Here is a 27,662-nt window from a genome sequence, read left to right as displayed (position 1 = left end):
AAGCTTTTTCATTTAAAAAACACAGACCCATTCAATTTAAAAGCTCTGACTTGGAATCAAACACACGGCTTTAACATGGCCCATGTAATGCGTCTATACACCTGCAATTTGTGTTTTATTGGCTTTATAAACTGATAGAATTGTAATGGATCGTGTGATATGTGTTGAATAAATCTCAAGTGAACAGTCATAAGACGAGCTTCGGCACGTTTCTACGTGTCCTCCAATGATTTTCAAGAACTACACCTGTCAGTTATAATTATTGAGTAAACTTTAATAACTTTTATTATAACAGTTATTTTGTTAACAAACCAAAACAGAATCTCCAATAAAACTGGTGTGTGTGAAAAACCCTGCATACAAATACTGGATATACTTCATAGCTTACTGGGTTGATTTAAAAACAACAGAAAGGACTTATATAATAATATATAAATATCCACATACATAAGATTTATGTATGATCAGTAGTGAGTGTGTACATCCACTGTTGTGTTAGCTTATTTGACTGCAGATTCAGATTAAACACAATCGTGTAAATATAAATAGATAACTAGCTGCGAACAAAGAAATCAAAAATGCAACATCCACAGATGCAAAAATCTTGCTACACTTTCTGTGACCTGTTCAAATGAATGAAATATACATTCATAATCACATATTGAGTGTGATGACTGCAGCTGTGGCATACACAGTTGCTGTTATGTAACAAACTCGACCTGCTTGACTCTGTTCGCTCTGTTCACAGAGGGATTTTTGGACCCGGGTAAATTGTCCATTATTGCAGTGACAGCATCGGGTTTGATTTCCTGCTCCTTGAGCTCGGCTGCTCTCCTCCGCTCAGCTCCTCCTCTCCTACACTCAGAACCACTCCGTCTTTTCTCTGCTGCACCTTGTTGTCTTTCTGCTCCCGCTCTTCTCTGCTCTGAGCCGCTCCTCCTCCTAAACCCCTCTGTCCTGTAGCCCAACACATCCCCCCATGCTCCCAAACGCTCCCTCCCAGCCCTGACACTAGAGTCTCTGGCAGTGGTATGAGGCTTCATATTAGCACCTTGAACCGGGTTGCGGATATTGCCTGAGGCTTGCATTCTCCTCAGGTGGCTGTTGGTCCTCACAGGGCTGCTGAACCTCTGAGCCTGGGATGCAGGGCTCCTGTCTGAGGAGTGCACCCGGCTCTCACTGTAGCTCCTTTTAGGAAGTGAGGTTGCCCCCCTGTGCTCCAGCATTGGACTAAGTCTGGACTGACGGGTGTGGCTGTGGGTGGAGCGGCAGCATGACATGCTAGAAGTGGAGTAGCGGATCCGGCAGAGGGTGCAGGCACAGCCGGAGAGAAGGGCAGAGTGGCTGGCCAGAGAGGAGAGGAAGGTGAGGGGGAAGGCACGCTGACACTGGAGGATGCACTTTGGAGAGCTGAGGCGTGACGTAGCAGCAGTGGGTGGCCTGTGGCAGCTGGATGTAACATCTGACACTGCAGACTTCCCTCCAGTCTCCTCCTGGACTGTTTGAATCTGGCACCACTCCAGCTGCAGCAGCCTGTCCAGGTACCTTTCCAAAGGGCCCACGGGCCTGGGCCGAGGGGCCCCCCGGCCGTCCGTGTTGTAGAAGACAGCCAGCTGACTGAGGCTCCAGGAGTTAAAAGGTGGAGGGAGGAAGTCTGGGAAGTCAAAACCACCATTGCCTCGTCCTCTGGGCCTGCGGCTGTGAGAGGAGCAGTCTTCAGCTTCGATGACCTCTGGTCTAAGCTCAAGCTGTGGAGGAACCCGACCAGAGGGCGACACAGGTAGTCTCTCTGACTCAGACAGGTCACTGTCACTGTCGCCTTCTCCGTGGCCGCTCAGACTTCCTACCTCTGGGTTTAGTGACATTCTCTCCAGCAGGGCAGAACTTGAATCAGTCAGGATGTGGCAGTGTCTGCTCCCTCTCACTCCCGTGTGCTTGTGTTCTCTGCGGCTACAGGGCCGAGCAGCCTGCTGCACCTTTGACTCCATCCTGTCCTCTGCAGGGGACAGCTGATGGGACTTTGACTCTGAGGTTCCCTGAGCTCTGGAGGAAAAAAGCAAATTATATCATGTTAGAATCCAGGCAGCACAGAACCACGGGAAGTTAACACAAACAGTAATCTCACCTGTGTTGAGAAGTATTGCGTTTGATTGAGGGGAGGTTGGGCTTGTGCTTTCTTCTTTGCTGCAGCCTCTGAGATCACAGAGAGTCACCATTAAGCCTGCACACATGTTCTACAACACTTATACATGTTGATTCTTTACACACATCATTCACACTAATGTTAATTTGTGTGTGTGTGTGTGTGTGTGGTAAATCATCACCATTTCCCAGAACTGAACATTGACGCCTTCAAATGATTTTTTGAGACACCCTCATGTGTGTCCCTTGGAATAGGTCGACGTAGCTTTGTTTTTGTTACACTTCTATTGTCTTAGTTATGTGAAAGAACATCACAATAGAAATATATTAGATGATATTAGATATGTATTTATTGAATTATTTTGAATATAAAAAAAGGTGTGTCTGACTTGCAGGAGTGAATATCATAACAGTTATGGATTCATAGATTAGAATAAACAAAATGAACTATTTTAGATTTAAAAATAGAATTTTTGTTGAACTATGAAGCCTTTTGTAAATGAAAAAACAAACCCTCATTTCAATGAATAAATCTGAAAACCTTTGACAGACCTCCTGACAGAGAGAAAGATGCATTGGAATGATTGGTCTCTAACATTATTAGGCTGTAAATATAAAGTGTCATGACATAACTTGTTATGATTTGTAGCTATATAAATAAAAATTTATTGAATTTGATGTTGATGTTATCATCACGTTTGGTATTTCTGCTTGGAAACCAAAAACATCAACATGTCAAATGTTGGCAACAGATAGTTGCTAATAAATCTGCTGTAATTGTCTAGTCTCTTACCTTCTCATTATTATTTTCTTGGCTTGGAGACATGAACTGTGGCTGCAGTGACTTCCTCTGTGACTGCCGTCTGCCCATTTTATTGCTAGAATAAAGACAAAACCATGAAATATTTAAAATGTTCAACTGTAACAGTGACCCAAATACAGATAGCACTACTATGTGCTACTATAATATATATAAATATGTGTGTGTGTGTGTGTGCGTGTATACACATGTGTGTGTGTGTATATATATATATATATATATATACACACACACACACACACACAGACATATGTGCCGACATGACGGCTCTGTTTAGTAAATGCACATATGTGCGGATAGAAATAAAGCGCATCTCCAGTTTTGCGGCTGTTCATTCGTGGGGCGGTTCATCTCCATTTCTGAGCCCGCGCTGTTCCCGCTCTTACCTGGACACATTCGGCCTGTTGTTGCTCCACGACGCCTTCTTCTTCTTTTCCCTGTCCCTGATGGAGGTCCTCTCCAGGCATTGTTGTGCCACTCGCTCCTGCAGAATTGTGCCCATCCCCGCGTACAGGAGGCGCCAATGAAAACGGGCGAGTGGGCTGTTCACGCGAAACACGGTGGTGGTGGGTTCATCATGAGTGGGGGCTGAAAAGCTCAATCTGATCCCTTCTTCTATAAAAACATGTCGGCGTGATGAACGATGCGTCTGCCGTCCAGCAGAGTGCACTGCTCCACCTGTTCACTTTATAAGAAGTGACTCTTTCACTTATTACTATTCCATTTCCTGTCATGTATTTCTGTTTTTATAAATCTATTTTTACTTGAACAAATTGTATATTTCACTGTGATTGTACCAAGTTAACCCAGGTTTGTCCCTAATCAACACAGAACTACTGGATATATGTCAGATGTCAGCATCTTATACTCAACACAACACAAATAAAACTAAGATATTACACCACTGTGGTTAAGCTTTGGTTGGTTTAGGCACAGAAACATCTTGGTTAGGTGTGTTTATGAATATTTACATATACTCAGATTACATAGATTATATACAGTCTACCAACATCTAGAGATGAAGCAATGTTTTAATTTACAAACTATTTGTAGGTGGAAATAAAGTGTCACCATGTGGACGTTTTAAGAAGACCTTTTCTTCCAGAGCTGATGATGGAAGTGATGGAATGAGTCAACCATCTTGCTTCCTTCTCATCTCTGTGAGTTGCACGTGTGCAATATGGAGGAAGATACGGACCAAGCAGCAACCTCTGTGGATGTGAAGTGAAGCCAACGCAAAGTGCCAGAAACTGCAGTTCCTCAAACGTCCACTGGAGGCTGGCTCCAGAAGTGAGTCCATCTCCATAAGTCCCCATGTTCAAATGTCCAACTTCACAGCAGAAATAAACATGTTTACAGCCTGGTACAAAAAACTGTTTTGGTCTCTATAGCTAATTTCCCTGTTCATGACAACTGTACTGAGGGTGAATTTATATACAACACGCCTGTTTAAAATATATTGAGGTTTAAATTTGAGCATAATAAACAGTCAAGCTGCTTTAATTGACAGGTAGGAACCGTTACAGATGGTTTGTTTTGGCATCCAGGCGTCTTTAAGTCCGCCTCAGGTCTGCGGATGATCCACATCTTTGAAGATTTTTAGATTAGCCAGGAGGCGGAAGAAGCAGCACCGCCAACATGGCTCCGTCCAGAAACAAACATTCTGAGCTTCAAATCAGCTCTGCAGAAATCTGTAGGTGACGTCATGCATACGCTGTCCATTCTTTCTGTCTTTCATTCATACTGACATTGGACATTTAGGTGACTTCACCGGTAGATGTCACTAAATCTGTCACACTGTTCCTTTAAGGAAGAAATGGAAACAAACATATTGCAGAGCAAGATGGTGAAAAAATAGAATTTATGAAGTGTTACCTCAGTACCAACCAGTACATGAAGTAACACTTCATATTGGCACATCTATAAATATGGTCTAGGGTCATGCTAGCAGCGAGTGCGAGCCAATCACAGCCAGAGTACGGAGGGTCATTTCTTGCCCTCAGGGGAAAGCTTCCCATTTTCTTCCTCTTTTGTATTTCTCCCAATTTCTAATGCATTTTCACACCATTCTTTCCTTTTCATTCCTTTGTTTCTGGAACTGTACAGTGTATATCAGCTCTGTGACTCTAAAAGTCCACTTTTTACAGCTACACCAAAGATCGAGATCGAGAGCAGCTATAGAAAGATGAATGACATGGCAGCTCCCCAAAGCCCTGGGTCTATCTGAGTTCATCTGTATCCCAAAGCAAATCAAAGATGTACAAACACACCAGGAGGAGAGGACCACAGCAGTGGGAAGCTCAGCAGTTTTCATTGATAACCAAAACTTGTTAGAAATGTTACATCTCTAAAGGCTGTATGTCACATTAACATTATTAATTAATACAATCTTAAAATCAATCACATTGATTATAAAACAGTTTGGGCTACCTAGAAACAGACTTCATTTGCATAGTTTAGGATGATATTACTACAACATGGCTCAGAGATGTGAACATTCATGTGTTAGACACATTTAACATGTTAATGATCAATTAGCATCATCATTAGTCGCTAATGAGAGAACAACTCTCGTGACATGACAACAGGTCTAAGTTGATTTCGCTGAGATGACAATACTCCCCCATCCAGTGTATCATGTGACCCTGTCCCTCATTGTCTCTCATCTCGTCAGTGTCCACGCACATGTCCCCGCCTCTGCCGCTGCTTCTTTCTCCTGTGATTTGACCTAGTACTCGATGGTCACGGCCTTCGTCTTCAGGTATTCGTTGAGAGCGTCTTGTCCTGTTGGAGTGACAGAGACACTGACAGTCAGTATGAATGTTAATCAACACAGACTAGAGGACTTTGTCCAGATTCTGCAGCAGGAAAAAAAAGACAGATCACATGAGCTGATGATTGTTGACTTCAACAGCAGTAGTTTAAATGACAAGTTTGAGATGAAAGTAACTCAAGATAATGTTACTTTGTTAAACAGACTCTACTAGACTAGACTATACTCTAGAAAAAAGTGGGTCGCACTGAAAGTAGTCAGGTTTGTAGTCAGGTTTGAAACCGCAAGTGTGTTGAAGTTGGAACAAACTAGATCAATAAGGATGTCACTGTAAACAATGTTGATCCTGAAATTCGGCCCCACTAAAGATGGCAAGTTTGTCATGGCAACGCTTTATGACTCTACATTCACTTAATTTGACACAATCTTAACAGACAAAACTATCATGTGGTCTGACTTCAGCATTGGAGGTGCTGGCAGCAGGCTTTGTTACCAGTCTTTATGCTTGGCTAATCAGCAGACGACTCTGGCTACATAATTAGCATTCAGACAGAGTGGTATCAAACTCCTCACATGAAAAAAATCTTACCAAAATGTTTAACGACTCCAAGGTTGACAGCAACTCTGACTGAAACCTTTATTTTCTTAATAATAAAGGTTTTCTTAATTTTCTTAATTTAATGCTAACCATAACCCTAAAAGAACAAAGAACAGCCACACAGGGACAGCAGCAGTTTGTCTTACCCAGGTCTTTGCCGAAGCCAGACTGCTTGAAGCCTCCGAAGGGTGAGGCCACGTCAGTCTTGTTGTAGGTGTTGACAAAAACGGTGCCAGCGTTGAGCCGTTCGCTCACGTACAGAGCTTTGCTGATGTCCCGTGTGAAAACGCCTGATGCCAGGCCGTACTCTGTCGCGTTGGCTCTTCTCAGGACATCGTCAACCTCGCTGAGAGACAGAGACAGAGGGCAGGAGAAGCAACCGTGTGAGCTGTGGTCAACGTAGCAAAAAAAGGGTATACTAGTCAGTTCACCTTACCCGCTCTTGAACTTGGAAATGATCATGACCGGGCCGAATGACTCCTCTATAGCGATGTACATGTGGTCTTGCACGTCAGTGAACATCGTGGGTTCAAAGAAAAAGCCTGGAGGCGGAAATATAAGAAGTCAACCAACATACCATCATACGTCATATCAGAACCACACAGATTGGTTAAAATCTGCAACTCGCTATACCACCAAGCTTCAGTGCAGATATCGTTGCCTCACCTGGTCGCTGCACCTGTTTGCCACCACAGACCAGAGTGGCTCCCTCCTTGACGCCAGTCTGACAATACTCCACCAGTTTGTCCAGGTGGGCTTTGTGGTTCTGAGGGCCGTGGTCTGTGGAGCGGTCCAGTGGATCACCGATCTTCATCTTCTTTACCTCCTCAACCTGAGAGGTTCAGATCAGAAATACATAAAATGCTTCTAAGCAGCTTTTTTGCTCTTCAGAGAACAGAGTCTGAACTGAGAAGCATCAGCAGTGTGAGGTTAAAAAAGACATGTACCACTTTTTTTACAAACTGGTCATGAATGGTGTCTTCAACAAACAGTCTGCCAGCTGCGATGCAGTTCTCTCCCTTGTTGAAGAACACTGAGCTCATGCCCTGAAACACACAGATAACACAATGATTTTGTCTCCACAAATCATTTCATCATGGTCCAAAATGACCAAAGAACAAGCTCCTGTCAATGAACTAACCATGCGCACAGCCTTGTCCATGTCACAGTCGCCGAAGATGATGAGAGGAGATTTTCCTCCGAGCTCCAGAGAGACTTTCTTTACGTTACTGACTGCACAGCTTTAGATGGAGGAGAACACAGGCACACAAAGGTGAGCAGCAATGTTACAGTTTGTTTCGATAGAGTTGAAAACAGGTGCTCCACCTCTCACCTCTTCATGATGTGTTTACCGATTTCAGTGGAACCTGTGAAGCCCAGTTTACGGACGTCAGGGTGGTCAGACATTCTCTGACCCACCAGAGCACCTAGAGGGAAAGGATGAGTTTAATAACAACTCACAAAGCTTTGTCAGATAACCTCAGAATGATAGAGTCCTTCCTCTTCTTCATACCTGATCCAGGTAGAATATTAACCACTCCTTTGGGCAGTCCTGCCCTTGCTGCCAACTCAGCAAACTTCAGTGCTGTCAGTGGAGTCACCTGGAAGCACAGGACTTGTTTTTACAAATGCTAGAAGCAGGCCTATAGTTCAGCAGTTCACTGCACTGCTCAACAACTGTTAGATGGACTGACATGAAATTTTGTACGAATGTTCCTGTTACAGGATGAATCTGGAGACTTTACCTAGCACCATCAGCAGGTAAGAATGTTCATTCTTCCTCTGAAATATCTACCAGATGGATTGGCACAAAGTTTGGTTTAGACATTCATGGTTACCAGACGACAAATCCTGATGACTTCACATTTATGGTTGGGAGTATAAATGTGTGGATTGCCATGGCACATTATTTTTAGTGCATTTTTAGGGGGCGTGATTAACTTGGCATACCTCGACATGTCGTTTGCAATCATTAAGTCCGCCGTGGGAAATGCTGAAATCACTGTTGCACACAATGCACCTTGCCATGGTGTCATCATTCCTCACTTTAACAAGACAAGGATATACTTTCGTATACTCTGCTGTAAAATGAGTTTTGTATTTTTTTTTCATACTGGAGGATTCGCCCTCTGCCATTTCGCGAGCTGCATTGATTGAAGGAGTGAACACAGAATTTTTAAACCTGTGGTGATAAATAATAAGTCGGAGAGAGTACATCGAAGTCCCTCCCACAACGAAAGCTTATTGGTGTATTTTGCTGACCAAACCAATCGGCGCGCTCTCTCTCGCAACCAGTCGCCCTGAACACGAGAACACGCTGAACAGAGTTTTCGCTTGAATGCATGCACGGGTGCTTCATGTAGCTCATTGTATCTCAGTCTCACGCGCTCACCCCCCTCCCCTCCTCTCGCCTATGCCTGCGCAATGTAACTGAAAGTAATCCGAGCATGATGCGTGAGGTACTATCTTTTCTTTATGCTCGCACTCGCATTTTTTTTTAAATCTCTCTCGCATAATCCAAAATCCGGGATGTTTTACCTAGCTCGCGGGCATCAGGGAGCCACTGTTAATATCAGGGAGACTCCCGGAACTTCCGGGAGACTTGGGATGTCTGGCATGCTACGATGCTAAGCTGGAGATCATCAGAGTAACATGCTAACATCAGTTTGTTAGCAGTGTTTACATCCAAATAAATGTGTTTGAACTGAATTTCAAGTAAATCTGCAGAAAGAAAGAAAGATAGATAGAAAGAAAGAAAGAAAGAAAGAAAATGTGAACCCATCACTACCGTTACGTGTATATTTGGAGTTAGTTCATGAGATAAGCAGTAGTTTCTCAGTCAGAAAACCAGAAGAAGAGAGCACCAAAAAGATGATGTAATTAAAAGAGCAATGTGGAAGCCATTATAGAGCCATGAGAGCCATGAGGAAACAGTTGATCAGTCACGTGACTTAAATGTTTGCTACATCAGAATTATTAAAAACTGTATTTCTATCTCACATTAAGCACATTCACTTATTTTGGAAAAAGTCAAATTCCACTTTACGTGAGCATTAAAACTTTTTTGAAAGAATTCTGCAGTTTACATCACACTCTATTGTGATTCAGCAAGATGTGCATCAAAGTAAATGTATGGAAACGTGGCTATTGTGAGCAATAACAGCATCCATTTTCAGCCACTCAGCAGTATTGGAGACTGCACAGCCATTTGCGTTTAGTCTTGTGTGGACAGAGCCAGTCTGTCAGTGTGGAGACTCACCTGAGCAGGTTTGAGGACGACTGTGTTTCCAGCTGCTAGGCAGGCTGCTGTCTTCCAGGCCAGCATCATTAGAGGGTAGTTCCAGGGAATCACGATTGCGCACACTCTGAGAAGAGTGATTAATATGTATTATTGAGTTGTTATATCTGGTATATGTATAATCATAAATAACAAACCCCATGATCCCCTCCAGGCTTAGTAATCACGTTCTACCTGCTCAGCATGTGTTTGTGTTTAATCGTACAGACATGTAAATGTACTCATCCATCTCTCACCCTATTGGTTCCTTCTTGGTGAAGGTGAGGTTACGATTGGGCCTGGCCTGGTTGATGGGGATGGTGCTGCCCTGTACATGGAGGACATCATTTATTCCCATGTTTTTTATCCACATTGGTGGTTAGCCATAAACGACTATCATTTGCTGGTAGAGTTCATCAAAGTTTCATCTGTCATATTCTTTCTTCAGCGGCGTGTCTTACTTGGATCTTGTCACACCAGCCAGCGAAGTAGCGGAAGGTCTGGATGGACATGCCCACATGAGTCTTGAGCGCTAGAGTGTAAACAGCTCCAGAGTCGATGGTTTCGATGGTGGCCAGCTCCTCCTGGTGCTCCTCCATCAGGTCAGCCAACCTGAGGGTGGGAAAGCAGAAGAGACACAGGGATGGATGATGCTTGAAAATGTGGCAGCTTGGAGATTTTAATCTTTCATTTTTTGTATTCAGCACAGAATGACCAAAACACACATTTTAAATTGTGAATATATATGCAGAGATAATAGTAATTTTACTTTAATTGATTAGAGTGATAATGTATTCCAAAATAAAGCACTGAAAATCAGTGCAGCACACACTATGTTAATGAACACCTGTAGCAAAAACATTATTTTTTTTTATTTTCAGGGAATGAAAACAGGGTTGTGCATATTATACTCCATGTTTACTATGATCTGTACATAGAGCCCCTAAATCTGACACACTGGACCTTTAAAGCTGCAGAGTTTAGGAAGAACAAATGTACTGACTTGTAGATGAGTCTGCCTCTGTCTCTGGGGTTCATTTTGCCCCACTCTCCCTCTTCAAAGGCCTCCTTAGCAGCAGCCACTGCTTTGTCCACATCACTTATCTGGGCCAGAGACACGTCACAGATAGCCTTGCAGGACGGACAGATACAGGACATCACAAATCCAGCAGAGAGAAGAGCTGTACTCCAACCAGAGGCAGGAAAATTCTGATCCGTTTGGTAGGTTTGCTGATGGAGACTTCTGTCTTTTACAATTAAAATCTTGACAAAGTCACGTATTCCTGCCTGATATTGTGACTGACTGACAGTGATTCTAATATGTGCTGATATCTAATCTATGTAACACCTTTTAAGACCTGTAACCTACCAACCTGTCAGCCGCAACTGGCCAGAAGTAAATGGTATTTGATGATGGTCTTTAATGTGTGTCCATGGGATGATGTGCTCTATGTAGAACTCATTCTATAAAACTAATATTATAGCAGCGTTCATTTAGTTTTCATTCTCCACCTCTTTTGGTCCTCACCGTGCCGTCAGTGGGGTTGATGGTCTTGTACGTCTTTCCTCCTTCTGCATCGATAAACTCTCCATTGATGAACAGCTGATGAGGCATCTTTATGGTCATGTTGTTGACGTTCTTCTCCACCTGAAAAATGAAACAAAACAAAACAGTCAACATGTTATCTTCTCTGGGCCAGTTACTAACAACTACCAGTCAGTAATAACTATACTTACATAGTCAACCACCAGTTCCTCCTCATCGTCCTCCCCTCGGAGCTTCCTGACGCACATCTGGATGAAATCCTGGAAAGTGGTGTTCATGTAGACGTCCTCGTTCTGCAGCTGGCAGGTACTGGCCCGAAGCTTCACCTCCTCCACAAGCCTGAATACAGTAACAGGAGGACGGGGAAGGCGTCGGAGGTGTATTAAAGACAGAGAAGAAAGAAAGTTCATTAACTGGGATTTCTTGATATAATGACCCTGAATAAATGTGGCCAGTTAGTAGTCTCTATAACATAGAAGTGGTATTGTTTCAAACAAGCTGCCCACAAACTTGTAGATAACAGAACTGAGTTAAATAACTACAGTGTGCCAGATCTTTCATCTTTTTTTATTACCTGACCACATCCATGGAAGCAGCACCAGACTTGAAGAAATCCGTGGAGTCTTCGATCTGAGTGACATTACTGAGAATACTCTGCCACACTGCCTGCGAGGAAAACATTGTCAATGGTCAGCATGGAGCATTTTCTTACAGTCAAATACAGCTTGTTGGCAACTTCTTTTTTCATTTTTTTTTTTTACTTCCCAAACAATTAGTAGGAGAGGGGGCCCTACCCTCATCTGTTCAGCAAAGGTCTTCTCCTCCTCTGTGAGCTCCACAGCAGCACTGCTCCCTGAGCTGAAGTACTGTGCTGCTGCAATCATCTTCCCATCCTCAAACTGTAGATTCTTCACCAACAGCTGCAGAGAAAGATTAAGTGTCCTCTAAAATGAGCTTTCAAACACGTTAGAATAGCAGTGTTATAGTCTCAGCCTGTGTATATGTATGTCTAAAAATGTGAGAACAAAAGAAAAGATCTTAAGTCATCTGACATTGCTTTTGTGTTAATTGAAATATTTTTATTTCACTTTTAATATTTGTATAGATTCATTTTTAATCCTTTTAAAAGGGACCTGGATGAGTGCATATGCACACAGTTAATTGATTGTAATAGAAAGGTGTCTTACAACATTAATGATGTCAGGCTTTATATAACGAGTGAATTCAGTGTGTAATACAGTCCTTATCTTCTGTATTCAAGTATTGTGAGCAGCACAGTGTTATACACAGTCCATTACAGTAGGGGGTGGTGTGACCCTTGGTAGATAGTGTGTTCTTGTTAAAGGCTGCCACACTGCACGGCACAGCGTGCACACAGCGTACACACGGAGCTGACGGTCAGGCTGACAAATGGCAAACAGCACGCTTCAGTCATTCAACGTCTTCCTGACGGAGAGACTGACCGCGGCGGCGGTGGACATCTACGGCTTCGTTGAGAAGACGGTAATAGACTACCAGGAGGAGGTGTACCGGACCAGACTGGAGAACCAGCGGCTGCAGCGGCTGCTGGATCTGGTCTACAAACCAGAGATAAGGCTGCACAGGGCAGGTATGTTTCCCGGGTCACACCGCTCCCTCCATCAGCTGGCTAACGGGACAATTAGCCGTGAGCTCGCTCACGTCAGGTGACGCCATGTTAGTTAAAGGTGTTTCTGTTAGCATGCCCTGCTAGCTGCTGTTCACAAGCTAATGACAGCAACTGCATTTCCGGTCTAATTTCAAAATAAATCTTCATTTACATGTTATTTGTACATCTCGTATACAGGCCATTCTATTAGTCCTATGAAACATAATAATTGAATAATATTCGTCGTAGAAAGAGACGAACATGAAAACAAATGAATATGTTGTTGTTAAGTTCAGCATGCCTGAATACTTATACACTTTTATTATTTAACATCATTTAATACAGCTCGAAGACCCCAGAACCAAAAATATGTCAACTAAATATGAACTGTTATATAGGGTACAGGATTTATGTACTGCTTAATCAACATGTTTATTTGACAGTATTTGAAGATACGCTGGTACATTTGGCATACATCTAACAGTGCCCAGTTTTAAATGAACTGTCACTTTGGTGGAATAGACCACATGTAGATGTACCTTTTTTTTTTTAAACTACAGAGATTTGTGTAAATTAAAAATGTACACAATGTGTAAGTTGACTCGCTGAGTGTTGTATTTTAACATTATTTAAACGTATGTCATGTCAGAAAATGACAAACTTGCTATATTGGTGTAAACAGGAAAAGCACTTCTTGGGACAGGCCATGGGTATGTTTTCCCTGAATGACCTTGTTTCTTCCATATCAACAATATAACTCCTACATGGTTGCATGGTTGTATTTCTGAGTGAATAAAACTGTTTTCAAGCTGCAGCCTCACACAACCTCAGCATCAAATCCAAGGTTACATGAAAAGCATGTGGAGGAGCTTTTCAAATGGTGTGAACAGTTTTTCAGTGGTGAGTTTGTGTTCATGGCTTTGTTTAAATGCTATGTTGATGTAGTGTTACATACTGTACTTGCATTTTGTTATCTCTTGTAATTCCCCGTTTGTGGTTAATCCACGTCCCTTTATCTGTCTGATGTTATTAGGGTATAGCTGAATGTGGTGTTAGACCCGTTAACTCCCAGTCATATTCTTTAAGCAGTGGCTTACAAAAAGCATTGTGGGATTGTGCAAGAAAGTAAAATCATTGACCTAACGGGGTGAAACAAAGCTGCACAGTACCTAATAACACCTGAGGTGTGTCAAATATTGCCTCAATTAACTTCAAGTCAACCAAACAAATATGGACGCCTTATATGAGCCAAACAGCATCATTCAGGTAAACTGCCATGTAATGTTTATGGTTTTACATTGTCAAAACACTGTTTTTTAATCATCACACCACCAACTCTGTGATCATAACAACCCTGTTAATGACATGAATGCTCTCAGTATGGCACACCATGAGTGCGAGCTGCGCTGGCCTGTCTAAATTGTATATGTTGAAATCTGAGACAATTGTATCCAAAACTACCCAGGAAAGTTTAAATTCATCGCAGGCTACCTTCTGATCGCATAGTTAAACATGTCAACATGCTTATACTGTCAGTAGACTTCAGAATTTCTGGATCTACCACCTCGTGTACACTTTCAGTAAAGTCTGAATTATTCTTCTGTGCTGCAGGACAAACATGTAACAGGATATACAGTATAATAAATGCATGGCCCATCCATCCAGTGCTGTGGCAGTACCAGAAAGACCGCAGTGTGACAGCAGAAATATAAACTAGACTAAAGTTTGAATGCCTTCTGAGTGTGGATGTTGAGTCTTGGTGTTGTGCTGCATTCAGCCAATCACAATTAGGCTCCATTTGATCAGGTACCCTACCTGTGTGATTACTACATCCTGTGCAAGGGTTGCTTCAGTTCACCTCATGCTCTCTACCCATGGTAAATACCCTTCTATGGATAGTTGTGTTAAAGTTGGCCCAGATGACTGTCCATCTGCACATGATATTACCACAGCTGTGAATGCAAGTTAGATGTAGCCATTACCATGCTTTGCCATGAATTTTTTTCGTTTACATGTTTTTTGGTTCGCCTCATCCAAAATGTTGCCACATTTATTTGATTGTCGCTCTGTCATAAAAATGTCTTCCACTCGCCTACCTTTGATTGGTCTACTGAAATTTGAACGCCTTGTCTGACTAAAATACGGACAGCTCTTTCTTTTCATTGACTCGGACACTCGTGGCTTCAGTCATAGTTCAGTGGTTCCATTTCTGAACAATATCATTTTGCTTATTATGCAATACAAGTTGGATGCAACATGAGTGGCACTGGTTGGTGTAGGTGACTCAAAATGCTGGTTCAGTCAATTAAATGGGAAATGGTAAATGGACTGTACTTATATAGCGCCTTTCTAGTCTTCTGACCACTCAAAGTGCTTTTACACTACATATCTCATTCACCCATTCACATTCATACACTGATGACATTGGCTGCCATGCAAGGTGCCAAGTGCTCATCAGTTTTTAAGAGCTAACCATTCATACATATTCATACACCGATGGCACAGCCTTTGGGAGAAATTTGGGGTTCAGTATCTTGCCCAAGGACACTTTGACACGCAGACTGGAGGGGATTGAACTGCCAGTCTTCTGATTAGTGGACGACCCACTCTACCTCCGAGCCACAGCCACCTCAACTGGCAATTAAATTAAACTGACAATAAAAGCCTACAGATCTGTAAATGTTAAGTACAAAATGAGTTGATATGGAAAGTTTCTCATTTGTTTTGGCTTTAATGACTGCCATTATGTGATCAACAATTTAACCACAAGCTTTTAATAGTACAAGTCTAAAGATAAAATGTCGTTTTCTTCTATTTGATTTCTCTTCTACCGTTAGTACAAGACACATCACTGCTGGGGATTATTCAGGTTTCCCAACGTCTAGTTCATGTGTGATCAGACAAGTGATTTTTAAAAGTTGCTACCAAAAACATTCTCCTGACCATTGTTACAGATTGAAGGCAGACACCAACACAGGAGGTTTGTGCTCAGCAACAGCAGATACAGCAAGAATGTATTACCAGTGAGGTCAATGAGGAGCCAGACAACCTAACTCAAGTTGTAAGACTTGGAGAGCATGATGATTATTGAGTTCCAGATGGCCTAAATCGAGTCATAGCAGTCGGCGAGCACATGGAATACAAGATACCACCACAAGTTGACCAACTGTTACCATCCTTTGGAGTCTCTCCAATATGCACAAAGAAGAAAACATTTGCTGTCAGCCTTTTCTGAAAACAGTCGAATTAAAACTGTGTCTCGCAGCTCACGCTCAGCTCACTCATTTGTGGTAAAATAACAGACAGCGTGAGTGAAATGATCTGCCACATGAGAGCACACATCGCAGAGAAGAAATTTGCCTTTCCCAACAGATACAAACCGAAAGGTCGTGTGAAAGAACATCCGAGGACTCGCACGGGGAAAAGGCCTTACAACTGCTACATCTGTGGGGAAAAACTTCAGCAGGTCTTGAACCATGAGAGAACACGCCGTTCAAGTGCACGCACTTAAACAGCACATGAAGACGGTGCTTCTCTGTATACTGATACTGCTGATGTAGCAACGCTGACTACTGTTAAAGTTCAGAGGTTATGCTGGCTTTTAATGAAATTTACAACTCCAATCTTAAAACGGTTGGGGTGCTATTGTTTATATTTGTGTTTAATGAAGTTGCAGCTGACGTCTGGCTTCATCAGACTAGCACTTACAATCCACTGATACAATATGACATCTCATAATGTTCAGATGCTCCTGGTGAGTCGCTGTAATTACAATCTGCTTTAAGTCTAACAAGTCACATGCTCCAAAGAAATACACAGAAACAATTTGTGTACCAGCGGATAGTTTAACAGCTGCTGTTTTAACTACAAATGCAAATTAAATGCACGTCAAGTGCTCATTATTCTACGAAATGAGTTATTTGGACTGTGATCTTTAACGTAGTTATCGACAGTATCCTACCTTTAAGCCATGCGACTTTGTTCAAATTACATTGCAGTATACTGTATATTGCCTGTGATGTATTGTTTTAAAATGCCAATGAAGTTACAACACTCTTAAGTATTGTGTTTTGCACTGTGTGTATGTGCGCAATTTATGTTCAGAGGTGGCGACAGAGCACACATGCTGAATGTAGTCAGATGTTATTAAGTTCAGCATCTCTAAAGGGAACATATCAGAGTCTGTTTCCAGGTGTTAGAGAGTGCTACTGCTTAGACAATATTCCTTTAGTGTCTCCAGAGGGAGCTGTGTGAAATCTGATGAATGTCCTCAATTCACTTGAGTCAGTGTGAGTTGAGGCTGAAGCCTACAAGTAAAAAAAATCAAAAAATACCTGGAGGTGTGTGAAATACGTGAGTTCATCAGACCTCTATATCCCCCTCCTCATCTCTGAGGTTACATGAGCTGCTACAAGCAGATCACTGCTGAATATCCAACATCTTTGTATACAGCCTTATCATTGACTGTATACAAAGATGGACATTGCCACTCCACTTCTCCCCGCTGTACAAAAATGAAGCCAAAATATCCTGAATAAAGCCACTGTCATCTTGCACTTGTGACGTCATCTGGGGCCAGAGTCTGTGCAGTAGTGACTGTAGGTCGGAGATGCAATATTGAGGTCACACCGACGCAGCTGACAGCTCAGTCATGAGCAGAGCTCAGCTGTCAATCTTGATGGGACACCCCCTTTTTATAGCATCAAGTAACTCAAACCACTTATCAGAAAAACAAACTTAAACATTCATTAGAAGATAAGAACTCCTTAGAATGCCAGAAACCATCTTTGGGAAAAATCTATTTGACGTGTACTTTGATTTTTTTAGTTTGGCCCATGTCCCATCCACTGCAGCCAGCCACCAGGGAGTGATTGAGATGTTTTGGCTTCACTTTTGGGAAGTTGTCATGTCGTCCAACATAAGTTCAATAAAGTTAGAGGAGTCAAATTGGTGGAGACAAAGATTTGAACTCAACTAGACATTTTACAGCAGAAGATTTGTCAGTCAATGCTAAGGCAACACTTACTGTATGTCAAATATCATATCTGTTTTTTAATTTCTTATTACCTATTAGCTGACATACAGCAAGTGTATATACTGATATGTGTGATAGGACAGGCTACAATCTGTTCTGTTGATATGCTAATGTACGAGCACTGCGCCACTGCATTATGGCTTCTTTGTAGTAACTGCTTTAACCTGTAAGACAGGTGCTTCACAAATAGTTTGACTGAGTGATCCAACATGCTTACTCTATGTTTGATACAGAAGGCTTTGACTAAAGGTGTGTTCATAACGAACATGAAAAGACAGCATGACTGTATTCAAAGTCAGTGAGTTGTTGGAACAAACTGGCTCTAGGCGGCCCAAATGTAGGTGCTTTGAACATGCTTGGCTGTTTGAACACGCATCTTTTGAATTTATTCTTTAAATGTTATGTTTTGGTATAACACATTCACAAAAAAATTGTTCCTAGTTTGAGGCTCTTCTATCATGACTAGTTTGTCTCTTCATGAAGTTGATGTGGCTCTGAGGCGACTGATCAAAACTATCTCAAAAGGTAAAAATCCTGATCGCTGTGGATTGATGGGAACACTGCTTTGGCACTGACGACTTCAATGTGTACCACACATGTAATGCATTATTGTTTCCGTCTTTGCAGATGCCAAACAGCCAGCTACACCTACATCTGTGGAGGAGATTCCCCAAGAACACCAGAACTGGAGTCCGAGTGTGTGCCAGGAGGAGCCAGGACCCTCCGAGATTAAGGAGGAGCAAGGGGAGCCGAAGGAGGAACTGTGGATCAACGGGAGTGGGGAGCAACCATCAGCAGAGGACAGCGATGATGGGGACGCGTTGACGAAAGAACTCATCAAAACAGTGCAGCAGTTAGAAGACTGTAGAGCAGCAGAGGAGAGTAGGGAGCAGAAGCAAACCCCTGAAGACGAGCCAGAGAACTCTGAAGAGAAGACGAGCACCACCTTATACCGCTGCCACATATGCAACTACATATTCACTAAAAAAACTGTGCTCACATGGCACCTCAAGACGCATGAAAGCAAGTCACACGAGAGCAAGGGGAACTTTGACTGTCACATATGTGGCAAACACATCCCCTGTCAGAGCAACCTGCAGAACCACATGAGGGTCCACACAGGAGAGAGACCCTACAGCTGCCCCTTCTGTGGGAAGTGTTTCAAACTGAAAGGGCACATGACAGAACATATTAGGACCCACACGGGAGAGAAGCCCTTCAGCTGTCACATCTGTGACAAATCTTTCAACAGAGGTTCAACTCTGAGGAAGCACGTTTTAGCCAAACACAAAGAGGAGAGACCGTACAAGTGTGCAGATTGTGACGAGTTATTCACTGAGAGGCTGCTGATGAAGAGGCACATGCGGAAAGTTCATGGTGTCAAACTGTCCACAAGTCAGAGTCCTGCCTAGAACTTCAGAACAGATGTTATTAAAACCTGGGGGCAGATTAGTGATAGGTTTCTTTTGAAATGTTTCAATTCGAGCGTCAGTAAGTTTTATTTCCAGATAAATCCCAGAATGAAGCCAAACGTTTCAAATAATAAATGTTATTTAAGATAAACAGCCACGCAAGAACTTAAACTTAACTTAAAAAACAATGAAGATGAACTTAACTTGAAATACAGTCAACATTATTATTAAAAAGAAATAAATTGACATTGTGGAAAATCTCATTAATTGTGTTCTTGCAGAGAGTTAGCTGAGACTGGAGCCGGAGACAGGAGATAATTAGCTTAGCTTAGCTTAGCTTAGCTTAGCTTAGCTTAGCTTAGCTTAGCTTAGCTTAGCATAAAGAGTGAGAGCAGGGGGGAACATCTAGGCTGGTCCTGTTTACGGTTTAAAAATATACCTACATAAATTCTAGATTTAAAAAATGGTTGATTGCCCTCTGCCTACAATATCTAAAACCAGCTTCTGAGGTGCTGGTCTGTGTGTTGTTGAACTTTAGTGGGTCATTTTGCAGTTAACCCTTGCTCCCAGTCGTTATGCTAAGCTAGGCTAACTGGTTTCTTGGTTCGAGCTCTGCATTCATCACACAGAGATGAGTGATATTTGTAGTCTCATCAAACACTGGGCAAAAACACACAAGTCCAATATGCCAAACTATTCCTTTCCATCAGGTACTATCTGATGGAAGAGGATTATTAGTATCCACTCTGAATTTGATGACCACTTACTCCAGATGTGCTGGATATTAAGTTGTATAACCATGTCCTCTGTGGTTATTTATTTATATCTGTGGTGAACATTAATATGAGCCACCAGAATTTCACTCTGCAGTATTATTCTTTTTAAAAAATTGTGCACCATAATAATATACAGTTAACAACTGCGGTACATCGTCTATCAACTATCTATGTTGCACTGTCAACCTGTTTACATGTCATATGTATTTTGTTCCTTTGCCAAAGTTCAGTCACATCACGAACCTGTTTGTAAACCAGCTATGTGAACGTGGAAATAAAAAGTTTGAGAACACATTCAGGTGTTAAAATGTATGATGACAATACAACACGGTCCTCTCTCCTTCTCTGATGGAACAATGCAGGAGTAACCCAGACTTTTAGCTTCAGACTTACATTTAAACAATAAGAGAGCCAAAAGAAAGAAGAGCCGTGGGTTACATTCCAATATGGTGACCAAGACCATGGCCGTGTGTGTGGCGTGAAGGTGAAGGTGAAGTCCAGATTAAGTTTTGATTTATAACTTTCGTTCTCTGCTCCCTTTCAATCATACTTGTAAATGTCCGGTCATGTCTGAATGAAACAGTAGGGACACTGAAATGTTGTTGCAGACAGACGAAGCCATCAATGTAAATGTGACAGCAGTGATATAACTGACTCAGGATAACAGGCCTTTGGAATCATAGTTGTCACTTCAACTGATAAAAAGCCTGGATAAAAATCTACTATATAATTCTAAAATATGAATAACATAACATCAGAATAATCAGCTGCACCGAGAAGCTTTCACATCAAGGCAGAACAGCCAATGGAGGTGATATAAAACGGACAGCAGCTATTTACACAGTAATGAACTCAACACAATCACAGGTAACATTTTGGAATTTGGCTTCATAAATTGACTTACTGCCTTGCCGTCGTTGCCAAACAGCACCAGGCCAGCCTTGGTGACGATGCCTGGTTGGCTGGCTCCGAGGATCTCCAGGGGCTGCCCTTTAGCTGCCGGGCCGTTATCCACCAGATTAGAGCCGTAGAAAGTCACTTTCTACAGGGGGAGAGACACAAAACTGCATTTTAGTAACTCAACAGTTGTCACTGTGACTTCACTCTTTGTTTCTTCACTGTGTGGTTAAAAAAAGTCACCTTCAAATTAGAAGTATTTTTTTAATCATTTAATAGTTTCACAGTCTAAAACAGTCTAAAACTAATCTGCTTCATCAGAACTGTGTGGATGTGATTTGATCAGATTTGATTGACAGTGACGTTCATGCTGATACAATATGATTACGTAAAAGATAAAATGAAACAACAAGACAGTAAACAGGTAAATGAATGAGTCAATCAGTACCCCTTTTCTGCTCTGGTTCTTGAACTAGTTCCATTCAGGATTCAAATAATTGTAATAAATTATTTTTATTATTATTATTATTATTATTATTATTATTATTATTATTAAGAGAAGAGCTTGCTATTTTCTGAGGTGGTACACAGTGTAAAAAGTTTGACAAACACTGATGTGGATGTATAACGTGCTGCTCTCTGTTACCTGTCCATCCACCTCCGCCCAGGCACCGGGCACTTTGTCATTTCCTCGGATCCAGTTGTGGAGAGCCTCAGCAGACTGGTTCCAGTCAATCTGCCAACAGACAGAGAAATCTTTTCTGATCACGTCTTCAGATACAATGACAACGAATACAGTGAATCATATATCAACATTTCTGATGATTTCTCTGCAGGGTGAAGACATGAGACATCCCCTCCTCTCTGTCAGCTGGGTCACACCAGAGTAAAAAGCGTGGCACTGGAGTGAAGCGTGATGAATTAAAAATTCTGATTTGTGCCTTTCAGTGAAAGTTGTATTATCAAATATTTGACTCCTTATATCAAGCTAAATGCCAGCAGACTTTCACTGTCAAGGTCCCTCTGCCCTGGAGCTCCTGACCCGAGTATGGTTTTGCAGATTCAGAGACACATTTCAAATCCCTTTTTACAATTTACATTTGGTGCTACCACTAACCATTCTTTTCATTATTGAATAATCTGCAGATTATCTTCTGGATCATTCATTTTGTCTTAATTCAGAGGCACAGCCCAGGTTAATGGCCAAAACAATCAGATTATTTTCATGAATGACATAAAAAGCACCAAATCTTCACATTCGAAAAACTGGAACCAACAAATATTTGGCATTTGTGCTTGAACAACAAATTCTGATTTTATTATCAAAATATTTGTACATAAATTTTCTGTCCATCGACAAATCCATTAATCAACTAAACTTTGCAGTTCCGCTCACATCTCGTGGCCTGAGATGGTGACCTGAACATCCCTGATTCGAATCTGGCCGTGGACTCCCTATCTCCAGTCTGCTTTTTGTTGTATACTATCTAACAGAAGCAAAACACTGTGTTTACTGTTTTACATTTCTTCTTATCCCATTTCTTTTGAACCTTTATTAGGGGTTTTAATCATTTACAGTAGAGCCGTTTAAAGATACCCTTAAAGCACTAAAAGTCTTAAACCTTCACAGTGGCTGACTTACTTTCACTGTAAAGCTCTGTTCTTTCTGTTGTATGTTACCTTAGCATTGTCTTTCTTCTGAATGCACTCGTATGTGGCTCCCTCCTGTGGCTGGATGATCTTCTCGGCCTTCCCTTCTGCAATCAGTCTCACTGCTTCCACCTGGAACCAGAACAATGCACCCAATGCAAGTCTCTGAAGCAATCTTTATGGACTTTGCCATCACAGTGTTTGTAATGTTGGGAAACTGGAGAGGGGAGCTGATTGGAGGCAACTGAAGGTAGACAGGAGGGCACGTTACATGATTTAATTTGCTACAAACCTGTCACAGTAGTCTCATATCAATTGGATAAACAAAAATATCACCTCAGTCTTCTGCCCTCATCAGCTCTTTTTTCATCAGCAGATTTTAGCATCTTTCAGCTCATTGTTTTGATTTTAATCGCACAAAACTTCACTCTCACTGCTTTTGTCAAAGCTCTGATAGATCAGCTGTACACTACCTTCATATCACCAAACAGCAAGTTGTCAAAAGGCAGTAGTTGGCTAACATGTTAGCTATGTCAACTTTCTATGGCCAGAATAAGGTCAAATGTGTGTGATTTTTTTCCACCAGTGACCAAAATAAATGCAGCTTTAAATGTGCATCATGTTAGGCAGGAAAGTCATCTGTTAATTACTCCTTTATACAGAGTGAGCACTTGATATAAAAGATACAGTGAGCCAGATGACCTGCTTTAACCTCTGAGGTTACAGTTTAACTATGGCAAGTGAGAGCACAAACACACTCACCTCATTCATTCATGTATATGTATAGTTTGTGGTTACATCACACATATACACTCCTACCAGCTGCCTGTCATATCTTTTCCACTTTATTTTAGCATTAGCTCAGCCTACACCACCTCTCCACCCACAATGCCTTGCCCCGTCACTACACTTACTGTGCCTTTGACTCCCTCTGGGAAGAGAAATCTCTTGTAGATAGTGTTGACGGTGTCATTTGGTTCAACGTCACACTCTCTCTGCAGCAGGATTGGTCCGGTGTCCAGTCCATCATCAGCCCAGAACACTGTGAACCCGCCCTTTTTGTCACCATGGATCAGGGTCCTGCGTGTCAGGAGACAGCAGGTATAAAAGCTGCACTTGTCACCGTGGTTACTGACCAGTCTGATGAACATGAGCATCACTCACCAGTTGATAGCGGAGGCTCCCCTGTGGCGAGGCAGCAGGGAGGGGTGGTAGATGATGGAGCCGTGTTTGGGGTGGTCGATGACCTCCATGGGGATGAACTGGGAGCAGAAGGGCAGGACGTTGAGCTCAGCACCAGTGGCCTTGTACTGAGCCACCACCTCCGCGATGGCCTGGCCCTTCACACGCCAGCGGGGGAACTTGAAGACGGCAACGCCATCCTTCTCCGCTTCAGTTGCTGTTTGAAAAAGGAATGAATACACTCTTCTAAACTCTCAACAATCTCTACCTCCTGATCCTGACCTATCATTTTGAAGCATACTTTGTGTGTCAAAAAGAATGCTGGAATTTGTAGTTCTAACCCATAGCTAACCAAATCTGCACTCATTTCTAGTCATTCCTTATAGTGCTGTAAATCCAAATATAGAGCTATTACTGCTGTCAGATAAAGTTAGCGCCGTACATGTGATGACACACTGAACTTGGACACCAACAGTGATGACTGTGCAACTTTGAAAAAGTTCACTACACTACATTGATTTTTTTTTGTGTGATGAGTCCAAATGTCATTTGGCACCATCCAACCCAAGTGCAATCATGGCAGGAGTGTCTGAACATATGACTTGGACACTCAGAGCATGTTACTCTATCTGATCCTACAGCAATGCACTGTCTGGAGGTCCCAGTGAAGTTCTCACCCAGTGGGTCGGCTTTCCCATCCTTGTCAGGGATGGTGAAGACACCTACGATGGTGTGGCCATCCTTCTTCAGCTCCTTGTAAACCTCCTGTCCGAACAGACTCTGACCAATCACTGCAATCTTCATCTTCGCACCTCACTTGTGTTCTACACGACCAGAAAATATATATGTTTTTAATTAGTACAAGCAACTGTGAAGTGACTGAAACATATCAGCTTGTTCCAGTCTTGAAAGAAACCATGAACTTGAGTCAACACTGACTTCAGGATACACTCAAAAGAGTTCAGACAAGACAGAACATGCCTGTGCTTCTGTTAGCCTCGTGTTTGCATGTGCAGGATTTCATATTAAAGACGAACAAACATGTCAAAGCCCTGACTGTACTGTACTGTAAGTCCAAAGAGCAAACTCCTGGTTTCAACATGGTATGACTTAGACATGAAACAGTTTGAGAAGAAATCTATGTCCAGACAGAAATGCAGAATCTATGTGTACATGTAGATGATCATAAACACACACAAGTATGTATTTATATGAGCTGTATTGAAACATTCTGAATAGATGCTAGGAATATATATTATATATTATATTATAATATATATTCCTGAGTAAACATTGCATGTTGTTACTCTCAGAAAAGTTGTAGAGCTCCAGATTAAACTCCTTGAAAGAAATGCTCAATTTAACATGAGACTGTGTAACTTTAACAAGAATAAATAACACATTCTTCCTTTTGCAAATTAAAAAAGTTGACTTTATAAGCAATAAGATGCAATCAGACTGCAGTTTATGGTGTCAAACTTCATGCAGATGTTTCCTGGAACAGTTCATTTGACTTCAGCGCTCTTTTCTTCTTGTGTTACTGTCACACACGTCACATTATCCTGCAGACAAACTGAATTATTCATTTATATTGAATTTGATGATGCCTGTGGACAACTTGCACAAAAGAGTTTGCATGCTAACTTCAGAAATTAACTTCAGGTTGTAACAGTTTACCAGTTCAACACCATCTAATGATCTGTCCATGAAACTTTCTTGGAAACGTTTAAGGAACTAAAGTGTTACCCAATAAAACAAATACAGGTCAGTTTATGAGAAACAAAGCAGGATGATGCATGTGGAGCACATCACCTCCTGAAACATGCACTGTTGCACACAGTCACATTCTGCAGTCTGTCTGTAAACTTCATATAAAAACACTGACATGGTCTGAGTGCACAGCTTTTTCTAGATCAACCCTTCAGTGTTGAGAGATCTATACGGTCAGTTTCACCATTTATTGACCTCGAACAGAGGGGCGGGGCCTGCTGCCCTGTCAACCAATCAAATCCCTCAGTGTAGCTCCTGCCTCTGGTGACCAATCAAAAGTACAGAGGGAGTTAAGGGAGGAGGTTTTGACAGCCCGCAGACTGAGACAGTGTTCAGACCGACACTTTTAAACAGTTTTAAAAGTGTAAACACAGACTAACATACATTACAACAATCACACTTTATCCACGACAGGTCACGTGACACTGTGATTTTTAATTAAGTACTCAACAGTTCCTGCAAACACAACAAGTGTCAGCTGCAGATCCAAACAATGTGTGTACGTGCCGGAGTGTGTGTGTGTGTGTGTGTGTGTGTGTGTGTGTGTGTGTGAGAGAGAGAGAGTGAGAGAGACTCTCCTTCATAAACTCTATGCATCATGCAAACAGTGAATAAAAGGTGAAGTGTGTTCTTACCCCCTCCTGCAGATCCAGCGCTCCTCTGCTTGCCTGGAAAGAGCGATCGGACGGAGACAGTTGCTTTTTAATTCCGCCCCCCACCCGCCCCAGCCAAGCGCCACACATGCAGGCCGCCCAATTACATAACATGCGAATAAAGCCGAGTGATTGGACGGGACGGAGCTAAGAGGCTGCAGGTGGTGACCTATCAGCTGCCAGTGCCGTTGAACGAAAGAAACCACACAAGCTGTCAGCTGTGATAAATGACTCCAACATTACAGCCAGGCCTCACAACCTGCAGGGTAACTTTACTGTATTTAATGAGTGAGAAGCATTCCCTGTCAGTGAGTGCTGGATGACAGGAGTCTGCTCTACATGCTCAGGGAACATAAAGAGATGTCCACTATTATGTAATTTAAAAAAGTGAAATGCATAATGTCACAGTATGAGGTGAGTGTGTTTGTGCTCTCACTTGCCATAGTTAAACTGTAACCTCAGGTCATTTGGCTCACTGTATCTTTTATATCAAGTGCTCACTCTGTATAAAGAGGTAATTAACATACAATGTTTCTGTCTAACATGATGCACATTTAAGCTACAATTTTCTGGCCACTGGTGGCAGAAAATCACACACTTTGACTTTCTTTCTGGCCTTGGTGATATGAAGTGTACAGTTGATCTATCAGAGCCTTGACAAAAGCAGTGAGAGTGAAGTTTTGTGCGATTAAAGGTGCAGTGTGTAAGAATTGGGGCCTTTAATTTCAGCCTTATTCTGAAAATAAAGGCAGACATGGAATATAATATTCATAACCATGTTTTCATGCATTAATAATCACCTGAAAATAAGATTTTTTAAAATTTTGTTTCTTTAAAATGAGCCTTTTATGTCTACAGTGGGAGCGGGTCCTCTTTTATGAAGGCCATCATGTTGAAACACTGTGTTTCTACAGTAGCCCAGAACAGACAAACTAAATACTGACTCTAGAAAATGCTTTTTCAAGTGTTGTTTCTCCTTCACACTAGGATGGTGAGGGTGATGTGAGGAGATTGCAATACAGCAATTACACCACTAGATGCAACTAAATTCTACACACTGGACCTTTAAAATCAAAACAATGAGCTGAAAGATGCTAAGATGCTACAAAGAGCTGAGGAGGGCAGAAGACTGATGCAATATTTTTATTTATTTAATAATATGAGAGACTACTGTGACATAAAAGAGCCCAATGTAGCAGCTGTTGATCTCCAGATCCATTTCTTTAAAAGAAATGCTTCATTTACAGTTGACAGAATATTTTTATTTTGAGTCAGATTTACAATGTTTTGGTCAAGATAGTGTGTGCAGAGAAAGATGTGTTCTATTTTGAAATGAAAAAATGTGTTTTTGAGGAGAAAATGATCAATTTGTAGGTTTTGTAGGTGTGAGTCTGTGTTAAGAGTTTAGAAAAAGTATCTGAAGTATGGGTAAGTGCTTGTTAGTGATTAAAAAAAACCTGTAAAGTAAGACTGTCTGACTGAATAAATAACACATTCTTCCTCA

General features: G+C 41.9%; 3 protein-coding genes across 4 annotated transcripts; 1 reads left to right on the top strand and 2 right to left on the bottom strand.

Moving 5' to 3' along the window:
• Positions 1–338: 338 nt before the first annotated feature.
• LOC109140874 (uncharacterized) lies at positions 339–3,638 on the bottom strand. The gene is made up of 4 exons (XM_019269160.2): positions 3,349–3,638; positions 2,936–3,020; positions 2,126–2,193; positions 339–2,043 (listed from the first exon to the last, which is right to left on the bottom strand). Exons 1-4 carry the CDS (start codon positions 3,462–3,464, stop codon positions 702–704), a joined length of 1,611 nt encoding a protein of 536 aa, XP_019124705.2. The 5' UTR covers positions 3,465–3,638; the 3' UTR covers positions 339–701.
• A 1,603-nt stretch (positions 3,639–5,241) lies between these two features.
• Positions 5,242–26,259, bottom strand: aldh1l1 (aldehyde dehydrogenase 1 family, member L1). Its single transcript, XM_010752381.3, has 23 exons — positions 26,141–26,259; positions 24,413–24,559; positions 23,718–23,952; positions 23,468–23,633; positions 22,584–22,685; positions 21,550–21,639; positions 20,911–21,048; positions 11,951–12,076; positions 11,731–11,822; positions 11,348–11,495; positions 11,139–11,258; positions 10,614–10,741; positions 10,072–10,222; positions 9,868–9,938; positions 9,593–9,698; positions 7,847–7,934; positions 7,667–7,760; positions 7,475–7,574; positions 7,281–7,379; positions 7,000–7,165; positions 6,770–6,875; positions 6,480–6,679; positions 5,242–5,746 (listed from the first exon to the last, which is right to left on the bottom strand). Exons 2-23 carry the CDS (start codon positions 24,537–24,539, stop codon positions 5,691–5,693), a joined length of 2,709 nt encoding a protein of 902 aa, XP_010750683.2. The 5' UTR covers positions 24,540–24,559; positions 26,141–26,259; the 3' UTR covers positions 5,242–5,690.
• Positions 12,272–20,300, top strand: LOC109140880 (oocyte zinc finger protein XlCOF19). Of its 2 annotated transcripts, none has more exons than XM_019269189.2 (2): positions 12,272–12,765; positions 18,446–20,300. In XM_019269189.2, exons 1-2 carry the CDS (start codon positions 12,567–12,569, stop codon positions 19,228–19,230), a joined length of 984 nt encoding a protein of 327 aa, XP_019124734.1. In that variant the 5' UTR covers positions 12,272–12,566; the 3' UTR covers positions 19,231–20,300. The 2 variants fall into 2 exon arrangements, with proteins under 2 accessions (XP_019124734.1, XP_019124735.1); XM_019269190.2 differs by lacking the exon at positions 12,272–12,765 and adding an exon at positions 15,475–18,343.
• Positions 26,260–27,662: the final 1,403 nt, after the last annotated feature.

The sequence above is a fragment of the Larimichthys crocea genome, unplaced genomic scaffold (assembly GCF_000972845.2).
Source record: "Larimichthys crocea isolate SSNF unplaced genomic scaffold, L_crocea_2.0 scaffold269, whole genome shotgun sequence".
NCBI lineage: Eukaryota > Metazoa > Chordata > Actinopteri > Sciaenidae > Larimichthys > Larimichthys crocea.
This window is presented reverse-complemented; position numbering and strand designations above follow the sequence as displayed.

What these genes read in the sequence shown, in the direction of transcription:
- LOC109140874 (XM_019269160.2), bottom strand. Translation starts at nt 3,464, where the DNA reads ATGGGCACAATTCTGCAGGAGCGAGTGGCACAACAATGCCTGGAGAGG. An exon ending in AAGAAAATAATAATGAGAAG is followed by an intron (nt 2,194 to 2,935) that starts GTAAGAGACTAG and finishes CTGTGATCTCAG; the next exon opens with AGGCTGCAGCAAAGAAGAAA. An exon ending in CGCAATACTTCTCAACACAG is followed by an intron (nt 2,044 to 2,125) that starts GTGAGATTACTG and finishes TTTTTCCTCCAG; the next exon opens with AGCTCAGGGAACCTCAGAGT.
- LOC109140880 (XM_019269189.2), top strand. Translation starts at nt 12,567, where the DNA reads ATGGCAAACAGCACGCTTCAGTCATTCAACGTCTTCCTGACGGAGAGA. An exon ending in GATAAGGCTGCACAGGGCAG is followed by an intron (nt 12,766 to 18,445) that starts GTATGTTTCCCG and finishes CCGTCTTTGCAG; the next exon opens with ATGCCAAACAGCCAGCTACA.
- aldh1l1 (XM_010752381.3), bottom strand. Translation starts at nt 24,539, where the DNA reads ATGAAGATTGCAGTGATTGGTCAGAGTCTGTTCGGACAGGAGGTTTAC. An exon ending in AGAGGCAGACTCATCTACAA is followed by an intron (nt 10,223 to 10,613) that starts GTCAGTACATTT and finishes TCCCACCCTCAG; the next exon opens with GTTGGCTGACCTGATGGAGG. An exon ending in TGGCTTCGGCAAAGACCTGG is followed by an intron (nt 5,747 to 6,479) that starts GTAAGACAAACT and finishes TCACTCCAACAG; the next exon opens with GACAAGACGCTCTCAACGAA.